Source organism: Ictalurus punctatus, chromosome 20, assembly GCF_001660625.3.
Source record: "Ictalurus punctatus breed USDA103 chromosome 20, Coco_2.0, whole genome shotgun sequence".
NCBI classification, from domain to species: Eukaryota; Metazoa; Chordata; class Actinopteri; order Siluriformes; family Ictaluridae; genus Ictalurus; species Ictalurus punctatus.
In genome coordinates this window covers 1,792,329-1,802,726 of record NC_030435.2, presented here as the reverse complement: position 1 = coordinate 1,802,726, position 10,398 = coordinate 1,792,329, and the positions used below count along the sequence as shown (strand labels likewise).

Genomic DNA, 10,398 nt, shown 5'->3' with positions numbered 1-10,398 from the left:
CTTCACTAGCCACTCGTTAGCCTTCACTAGCCGCTCCTTAGCTTCACTTGCCGCTCCTTAGCCTTCACTAGCCGCTCATTAGCCTTCATTAGCCGCTCCTTAGCTTCATTAGCCGCTCCTTAGCTTCATTAGCCACTCATTAGCCGCAACTTTACTAGCCTTCATTAAAGTTCATCAGCCTTCACTTCACTAGCTGCTCCTTATATATTTATTTGGTTACCTTGCACGGCCAGAAGCTTGTGAGTCTGGATGATGATGCAGAGCTGCAGGACGAGCTGAGGCGCACTCTCCAGGAAGGTGGCGAGCAGGTGGAGCATGCTGACGTCAGCGTACTCGTACACCATCCTCCAGTAGAACCTCCAGCGGTCGTTCTCGCCACTGCGCCTGCTCCGGATGCCCAGGTAGATGGTGCGGAAATACCTGAGGAGCACAGAGGACATTTTTGAATTCACCGCCATCACGGAAACACCAGCTGAGGAAGATCTTTAGGAGGAACGACGTTCTTCAGTCCAGTACAGACTTGTAGAATCGGCGCTAAGACGCCGTTTCCCATTAATTTGTCGTCCGCATGCTAACAGTCAATCATTTATTCTTTTATTGCGTTTTTCCATATTTCTAGGGAACTTTCTAGGCCACCTGAGCTGAACTGAAACAGAGTTGTTTGTGATATTTCTGCATTGTTTCCACTGTGTCCCAGATTGAAGATCTACAGTACTGAGTGCACAGCTGCTGCCTGTAAGGCGGGGATAAGGCAGTTAGCGCCTCACCGCCTCGGCAGCTAGGAAGCTTTACGACTTTTAGGACTCTTTCCATAGCTGAAGTGCTTCTGGCTTTACGACGGCATCTCTGCCAAAAACAGATCCTGATCCCTGATGGGCAGCCAGCCAAAGAGACAGCACACACACACACACACACACACACACAAACACACACACACACACACACACTTTCTTACAGTAGGGATCAAAAGGCAGAGTCCACTACCAACCCCTCCCCCCTCCTTTTTTTTAATCCATCTGTCATGAAAAACGAATAAAGTTTTATTATACGATACTCTCACACAAGATTAAATTCATCAAGAGATAAATACATCAGCGGTGATTAAAGGAATTAATACCAGAGCGCTGTCGAATTCTGATTGGTCGGAAGGTTTTGACAGTAGCGCAGCTGCAAATCACAGGTTTATATTATTATCAACGCGCCCGCTCTAATACGTTAGCGTTTCTATAGTAACAGCTCATTGAAATGCTGACGTTTTCTGTAAGGAGACGTTTATTTGACGTTTACGGAAGGAGTCTCCAGTGCCAGCGCTTCGAAACAGTCAGAGATAAAGCTCTAAGTTTCGTTTTTCAGGACAGACGAGTTTACGCGTTACGATTTCTCAGAAAGCTGCGATTCTTCTTTGGTTTTGCACCAGAGCGATAAAGCTAACTGCTGCTAATATACAAGTTAATAAAGCTAATAGCTATGAGTTACAAACTTCGCGACACGTTTTGTCTCATCATTTCTCACTGCTGTCATTTTCATAAAATAGCTAGCTGGCTAGTGTTACACCAAATAAGTCACCACTGGTGTAGCTAAACATAATTATGTAGCTCGTTTGCTACAAAGCTAGCTGCTATAAATTCGAGCTAGCTACTATAAATATGTAAAGAAGAGATATTTACACAAGATGAGTGTGTTAGCTGCTATAAATTGGTGTAATGAACATAAATAAACCGTTCTAATCGACGTACCGCCTCTAAAATAATCACAAATCGATTCATTCTTGTGAGATATTAGAAATCGCTATTCATAACGCTTCGGCTCGACGCTTCTTTCAACACGGCTCGTTACAGACCAACCTGTGTGAACCGAGTCTGACACTCATCCTGACACATCTCACACACACACACACACACACACATCTCACACACTCATGAACTCCTGCAGCACTTGAACCGGCTGCTACGGCGCTGAAATCTTGAAGCATTTCATTCTTGAAAATTGAGAATGTTTAGCTGTAAGACAAAAGTGGGCGTGGCCTTAACTGTAAAGTTGTTTGTTTTTTTTGTTCCTGGAAAAAAAAAAACCCCCCACAGGTGTAGAAATGTCAGCACGGTGTGTGAATTCAGACCCTGACAGTTCCTCAACCTCAGCTACATCACTCCACTTCATCTCTACTAGAGAAGTGGGTGGGACTTTTATTTTGCTTGTTTTTTTTTTTGTTTGTTTGTTTGTTTTTTTTCACTTCGCTCAGGCAGTTATTAGATTATTATTATTATTATTTTTCTTAAATGATAAATTAACAGGTGACTTTAACCCACTGCGACCCTGACTAGCAGTCAGTAACGTTAGCCATGTTCGTGTTAATGAACGTGGTCTTCGTTTCGTTCCTCCGAGCTTGATGTTTACATGTTTACTCATGGGATCCCAGTCCTGATTCCGGGTTCCAGTCCTAAATCCGGTAGATGCACTTGGTATTCGTATCTGTATTCGTATTCGTTTACTACAGCAGATGTAACCTTCCAGTCACTATCACGCGAACTGGTAGGTCCTGTTGTGGTGCTGCTACTCTGTGTGTTGCGTAACGATCGACGCGCACACGTGTTTTGTTGCCACACGTTTCACGTTTCATGTTGTAATGGCGGTCTCAAGGGACCAAAACACAGAGATGTGTGGCTGAGGGGATAGAAAACCACAGGGAGAAGCAACAAAAACACACTCTAAAGTATATGAACAGCATAGAATGTGTGTGTGCGTATGTGTGTGTGTGTGTGTGTGTAGACGCTGTGCACTGCTTAAATATCTCGGTCAGGTTCACGCCTGCTGCCACGGGCTGTCTTCAAAACACAATTCATCCGGGTGACACTGCCTCGACTTCAGCTCACATTCGCTACGCTGTCTGCCCCATCTTCATCACTGCCTCGTTTAGCTCCAAAACCTTCAGCACTAACAGTCATCACGCACCACACACACACACACACACACACCTCTGGCTTGGAGAGTTCACACTCTCCCTCACCTGCCAATCAGACGGCAGAAAACAGTCCTCAGAGAGAGAGCTCCATTTGCGTTGTTATCACAGGTTGCATCATGCTTTCAGGTTTCTATTTCGATTACAACAATCGCATCACACACAATCAAACACACACACCGCCGAGCCACGAGGGATCATTAATCTGAAAAAACCCACCACCACATATATATGTATGTATAAAGATGCAAAGCAGAATGTATGACAGAGCAAGATACCTCTTATATTATGATATAAATATTTTGTTATGTTGAACTTTTTATTTAAATTGCCTATAACGGCAGTTACCCCTCTAACACTACTTCCAGTCGGAGCGTAAATCACAGTTTCACGTTAAAACGCCGCGTTCGTGCGTAACACTTGATCATCTCCATAACAACGTTTCTACCACGTTTCTGTAACAGCTCATTCGCCGGCGCTCGCGAAAGCAGACGCTCCGTGTAATCCACGCGTAATGATAAACGTCTTATTCATTAACGACAGAACGGAATTATCGACGCGGTGACGTTTCCCGTTTGGAGGCGTTTCCTGTTTGCGTAACCATCATGGAAGGAGTAACAGATTCCAGCGAGTTTTCCCACAGCTTCAGGACCGAAGACTCGATAGCCGCTATAACGTAAGCGAGAAGAGGGACTGACTTGTCTCGTGGACGTTCCACACCATTAAACATAACGATAAATGGTTTAAAAAAAAAACAAAACGCAATGTGTCTTTAATTCTTTAATAAACGAAACATTGGAATCGGTAGACGATTACATAAGTAAGAACCGTCACGTTGCTTAGCAACTACGACTGAATTCCACTAAAGCAGCGACTTTCATACTTAGCATCTTGAAGAAACAGTATACGGATTCAGAATGTCTATTACTACTAAGTTAATATTCGATCATTTATTATTATTATTATTATTATTATTATTATTATTATTACTGATAGATTGTGGAGTGGTAAATATTAAGTCGTAATGAAGAAATTACATTTCGAAATAACATAATTATTGGAATAACGAGCTATTATGTCAAAAAGAATGACATAAGACTTCAACGAAAGTCATTCATTACGCCATCCGTAACCACGGCGACACGCGTACACTTCATCTACGAAAACTAGACCGGCCCAAGATGTTGACGTCGAGCTTCAGTATGAAGAAACCGCTTCATTTATAGTCTGTTCACACACTCTGACTCGACTAGCACGGTCCGACTCGACTAGAATGTGAAACACTCGCTTTGATTCGTCGGTACTTTTACCAAGTTCTCCTTTCTTTAAAGGGAAAAAAGAAAAGGAGACGTGTACAGGGTTCTAAAAGCTCGCCGTATGCTCTTCGTGTGTTTCTACATTTCTCGCTCATTCCGAGACGTAAGCTGAGATGCACCAGGATGGCGGTTGTATAGGAACGAGAGAGGGATTGGATAGCAGGACGCTCTAACCCGAGAATGAACCTCACGCGGTCACGTGAGAACGAATCGGACGCTGTTTATTTATAGACGCCACAGAGGAGACACGTGGGGAGTGTACAGAGTGCGGAAACCGTGAGGAATCTTAATAATAATAATAATAATAATAATAACAGTCGTAGTAGTAGTTGTTGTGCAGCGAGCGTGAGATACGACAGATCAAGCATTTGAAATGACACCACGTTTACGACTAACCGCGACTTTCACTCCACGTCTAACAACCGCTCTTTAAGACTAGCATTAGAGGTTTTTTCTCTCCGTCGTTCTTTCTTTCTTTTTTTTTTCTTTTTTTTTACGGCTAAGAGCACTCGACCCGAAAGCGGCGCCGGCTCTGGAAGCAACACGGCTTTGCTTTTAGAGCTGGAGAGATCGGAGCCGCGTGACTTTCTGTCTTTCGCTCTGCTCCGACAGCTTTACGATCTGCGCCGCCTCCCGAGCAAGAGCCGGCGAGAGCAGACGGCCGAGCCGAAGCGAGAACGTCAAGCCCCTGTCTCAGAGAAGAGACGGAGATTCAGACGATTTAACCTTCCCATCGATTTAAGTCAGAAATATTTTTGTACCTGTACCTCTGCATCTAAAGTAAACATTACTACAGAACGTAATACGGACGTATAACCGACCCTTTTTTTTTTTTTACACACGTTTACTAGATTTGATTTATTTCGCACACACCTGCACTGACTGTGCGTCCAGCGTCACTGCTGGTAAGATAAGGACGGTCTACTGACGTGAGTTTGACAAGTGAACAACGTTGCTGTTGAATAACACGACTTCTGGGTTGCCTTTGCATCTTATTTTGGTCTTGATTTGTAAAAAGAGATCCGTTTGTTGTTGTTGTTGTTTTTTTTTTTTTTTAAAAACTAACATCCAAATAAACAACAGTACAAAAAGTCCTAATAGTGGGGGTGTCCTTGCGTTACACTACTTAAGTAAATGGTTCGTGACAGCAGGTTTTTTTTTTTTTTTAGTACAATTTAAATCCTAGTACTTTTACATGAGGTTGTTGTTATTGTTTTTAAATTCTAGACACAATTCTAGACAAATTTTAGACACTTTCATTTCAAGGCCCGATCAAAACAAGGCCTGACGAAAGTCCACACTCGAGGCGCTAAACGCTTAGCAGGAATGTCTGAGACAGTGAGAGACATATTAGCATTCCTGGCTCGATTTTACCAGCTCCGTTCGGTTCTTAAACGCAACAGCCGATGAGGTCTCGTACGGGACGTTAGCTAGCTGGCGTGAGTGAGCTAGACTACCTAGATAGATGTTTCACAGTAAGTTTTGTGTTAAATATACTGTATGTATGTGCTGCTCCAGTCTATATAGGATAATGTGTATGGGGCATCTTCACTAGCTAGTTAACGATGCAGCTTGAAACTGAGCTAGCTAAAAATTCAAATGAGCTAGCTAGCTACTGAAACCTAGCAAACTACTGAAACTTATCTAGCCATGCTAAATCATGTGTAAAGTAGATTTATTATTATTATTATTATTATTATCATTATCATTATTATTATTATTAAAAGACTACGTATAATCGCACGAGCCGAACGAGAGGACAGGTTCCGTTTTGAGTCGGGTTCCTCTGAAGGTTTTTTCCTCATGTCGTCTCAGGAAGTTTCTCTTCGCTACTGTCGTCTCTGACGCCTCTGGATTCATCGTTATTGATCTAAAGCTAAATCCGGGTCATGCAATGCTAACTCTGACGGGTCTTGCTTTGGTTTGTTTGCATATCATATCACATCACATCACATATGTGTGAAAAGTAAAGTCACCCATAACCGTTCATCGGCTATTAGCCATGCATGTGATATTTCTTTAGGTTGTAGCTGTATCTGGATCTGCGCAGTAGCAATGGAATTAAGCGGGGATTGATAACCCAGACCTCCACACGGCCCCAGAGAGTCGGTGGCTGATGGGAGGCCGTCCAGCGCCATGATGAATGCTTCCTGTCCCGCTGCCAAAAGGACCCGACTCATTCCAAATCAATTGAACCTTGTTATTCAACAATTACGGAGGCCCCTTTTGCTGCACCGCAGAGAAGAAGAAGGTCAGGGGGATACAGCGTTGTAAATAACGCCGTGTGCCGCTTATTATCGCATACTAAATTCCTGACACCTCCATTTTTCTGGCGTTTACCGCTCGCTGCGAGGACATACGTTAGCAGCTGCAACAGCCGAGATCTTGAGAGCGATGAAAAATAATCTCACATGATTGGCAGCTTGGAGGCATCTGATAAGAATCGCTATAGAGCGTGATTTCAGCGCCGTCGGATATATATACGGCTGATCCGGTGTAATTAAAAGATTATTCGAGTCATAATGGATTAATAATAAACATTTTGATTCCTTTTAAGATTCCCCCGCATGCCGCTTGCTGTCGAACATCCTGCAATTAAGAGATTAAGACTGATAGCAGTTAGTCACGGCGCGTAACAGATGCTTAAATCAAAAAGAAAAAAGAAAAAAGAAAAAGAAAAAAAAAAAAGGAGAAGGGAGAATGTCGGGGGATGGATTGAGTACTCGAGCCGGCGTGGCACCGCAGGGACGTGCGAGTCCGTCATGCCAAAGGGCAGCATCGATGCTGTCACATCACAGCATCTCGGCATGACAGAGCACTGTTACCATGGCGAGCTCTCCTCCGAGTGGACCCTGACATTCACTTCAAACAACAAGCGAGGGAGGGAAGGGTGGACAAAGAAAGAGGGAGCAGGACGATGAGACATAGAGTGAGAGAGAGAGAGAGAGAGAGAGAGAGAGAGAGAGAGAGAGAGAGACAGAGAGAGAGACCCCCCCCCCCCCCCACACACACACACAGATTGCCACAGAGCTCTGTGGGTAGGCGCCCTCTGCGGCTAATGTATCCCTCATTAGGTGTGTAGAGAGCGAGTCCCTCCAGGCCACTGTGCTCTGACACCGCAGAGTAACAAGTGCATGCTTTTAGCTCCTATTTACAGACAACTTTCCATTATATGCTAAGGTTACATCATCACAAAATGTCAACCTAACCTCCAGTTAGTTTGTCTAGCAAACTTACTTCTTTGCTACTTTTTTGGAGGGTTTTGAATTGGTTTCCATGGTGGTGTTGTATGTGCTGAGTCACAGCTAGCGTGACAGATCTGTTGCAGTGTGTGGTGAAATCTGACGCCTTGCACTTGTATAAATACGCTTACAATTTTTTTTTTAAACGAACAGTTCCATGTTGCTGTCCCAATTAAAATGGAATGGCCATTTAAAAGAAGTCTTGTGTGTGTGTGTGTGTGTGAGAGAGAGAGAGAGCCAACAAAAGAGAAAGTGTACACTTGACTGGACTAGGAAATTACACCCAACCTGGTGAAAGAGCGCATCTATGTGCCTGCCCCCCCTCCCCCCCATTTACAGTGGTCAGCACCCACCCCGAACAGTATGAAATGTTAAACAATACCTAAGAACATCTCAACGGTAAAACACCACCCAACAACCCCCCACCAAGTCCTTATACACTGAATGTCACCCAGTATAGTCTAATCACACTCAACTACCACAGAAAACACCTAATATATACCAGCAAAAAACACACCACCAAACTACTGCCAATACAGGTTAGCAACACACTCAAGGACTTACATCGAACGACCCAGAACAACTCCTAACACCGACTCCCAACGGTCGTGATACACTGAAAAACACCCGGCATTGCCTGATAACACCTGGACACTACATAAACCACTTAACAACCCACAACTACACCCAACGATGCAGAGTAGCCATGCCTTAAACATCCCGTATCACCCAATAATACCAAGAAGCACCCAACGATTTGCAGTATGCAACCGTGAACAACATCCAATACAGCCACTAACGCCAGCCAATAACTTAAGCAAACACCAAACATTGCCTCAAACTACATCAATATCTCAATTTTAGTCACGCACACGCAAACCAACACCCTGAAATAGCAACCTAACAACATAAAATACACCCAACAGTATACAACCAACCAACGACTCCCAACAATACACTGAAAAACACCCGACCTTGGCCAGCGATACCCGGAAAAACCAAATCAATCAGCCAATAACGTGTAGCAAACCAAACGCTCAGCCACATCTAACAACGTCCCGAACAACAATTAACACCGACCGAAATCGTCCAAAACACAGAATGAACCCCCCCAGAATCAGCAGGAAACACAGGACAACTCTGTGATCTCCTCAGTAAAGTGGACCATCTCAGTAAGAAGGAAAAATGTCTTTGTGTTGAGAGAATCTCGAGTAATTCTTCTTAGTCTTCTCGTAGGGTAACCGACTGCAACCATATCGCCAGCTGTTATCAAGTCCCAGAGTAACAAACCATGCCTTCCTGCCCTCTTAATCCTAACATTTGTATTCGTATTGATTATTTGATAACACGCAAGTGAGGCTGAAGTGAAGCTACAGCATCATAATATCCCTATTCATTCATCATATCACTATAAATCTATCCTGTACTCACTCTTCTGGCTGAATGCTGAACAGGCTGAATGGATGAGAGCTGCTTGGGCTGCAACACACACACACACACACACACACACACACACACACACACACACACACCACGCTGAAAAAGCTGAAAAGTCACAAAAAAATAGTCACAGTTGCTCGGATCTGTAAACATGCAAGCCACTGAAGGGTTGATTTATTTCATTACGCTCTTTGACAAATGCACAAAGCCTCCATTTACAACACGATTTACACCGACTCGTACATTTGGAGGCAGTTTTTTTTTCTTTTCTTTTTTTTCCCCGTTTTGCGGACTCAAGTCAAAACCTGGATGATGTCATATAAAATAAGGGAACGGATCTCAGATGGAGCAGGTGGAACGGAACGCCGACGCCTAGCTTCAGATCGTTCGAGACTGAGAACACGAATTTCCACTCATCGTTTTGTTTCGTCCTGGAAATCAGGCCCCACCCTGGCTCCGCCCCCTCGTCGTTCGAGTAGGTAACGGTAACTCTTTGTTCACGCCAACCCCGTTGGTGATTACGTTCCTATAACAGTGTGACGCAGAGTAGTTTATTCCCTATAGGGGACAGAATAACGTTTACTTCACTGTATAAGCTCACGGTATACGCAATAATGCAGCAGGGTTCTGCTCTCCTGGTGTTTTATAGACGAGTCAAAGCTTTAAGAACAAGTTTCATCGAATTGTAGTAATTATTATAGACTGGAAGAAGGTCAGGGCTAAAATAAGTAAAGCATATGTTATAAAGTAAAGGATACTTGGTTGAAACTGGCTATTCCTTCAGTTACTGAATACTCGTGATGTTCATTTCCTCTAACGGCTCTGTTTTGACCACACCCACTAATCGTTGTTTTCACCTGTCTGTATTTATCTACTGTCATGAAACCCCGAAACAGTTATCCTTCTGTTTCTTTATCAGTTCTCGTTCCCAGCTTGTAATCTCGTTCATTTCGGTCGTCTCCAGTTACCCCGTCTAGACCGTTGCTTATTCTTAGATTCAGCCAAATAAGGAATCTCGCATGAACGAACGCTTTGGCCTTCTATAAATAAATAAATAAATAAATAAAGAAAGAAAGAATTAAACCTTGTGTCTACAAAGCAGTCAGTCCATTGTTCCACTTTCTCCACAGAGGTCCTAAAAATACACTCTGTTGTTTTGGGTCCTCTGTTTATTTTAGAAATAAATAATAGGTGTTCCGAACCCATTTCACCTTACGTGATCCGTCTGTGAAAGGACGTCCTGGAGAAATCTCGGTCGCCACCATAATTTCGGTCCACGAGCAGACGTGAGACAACCTGTCTGGGATTGTATCGATTAGATGTTGGCCATAATGATGACGATGATGATAGTGTAATGACTGCCGATGCATTTTCTCAATGCTCGTCTGGTGTAGGCCTGAAATACAGATATCTGAAGTTGACCAAATATCTGTGTCTGGGGTGG

The 10,398-nt window shown here is 43.6% G+C and overlaps 1 protein-coding gene across 1 annotated transcript in view; it reads right to left on the bottom strand.

The window, feature by feature from the left end:
• The window catches only part of xkr4 (XK related 4), a 38,234-nt gene that overhangs the window by 9,850 nt on the left and 17,986 nt on the right, over nucleotides 1-10,398 (bottom strand). Inside the window, exon 2 of the mRNA XM_047162444.2 lies at nucleotides 221-420. Coding sequence (XP_047018400.2) covers nucleotides 221-420 — 200 coding nt within the window. The remainder of the gene's footprint in view (nucleotides 1-220; nucleotides 421-10,398) is intronic.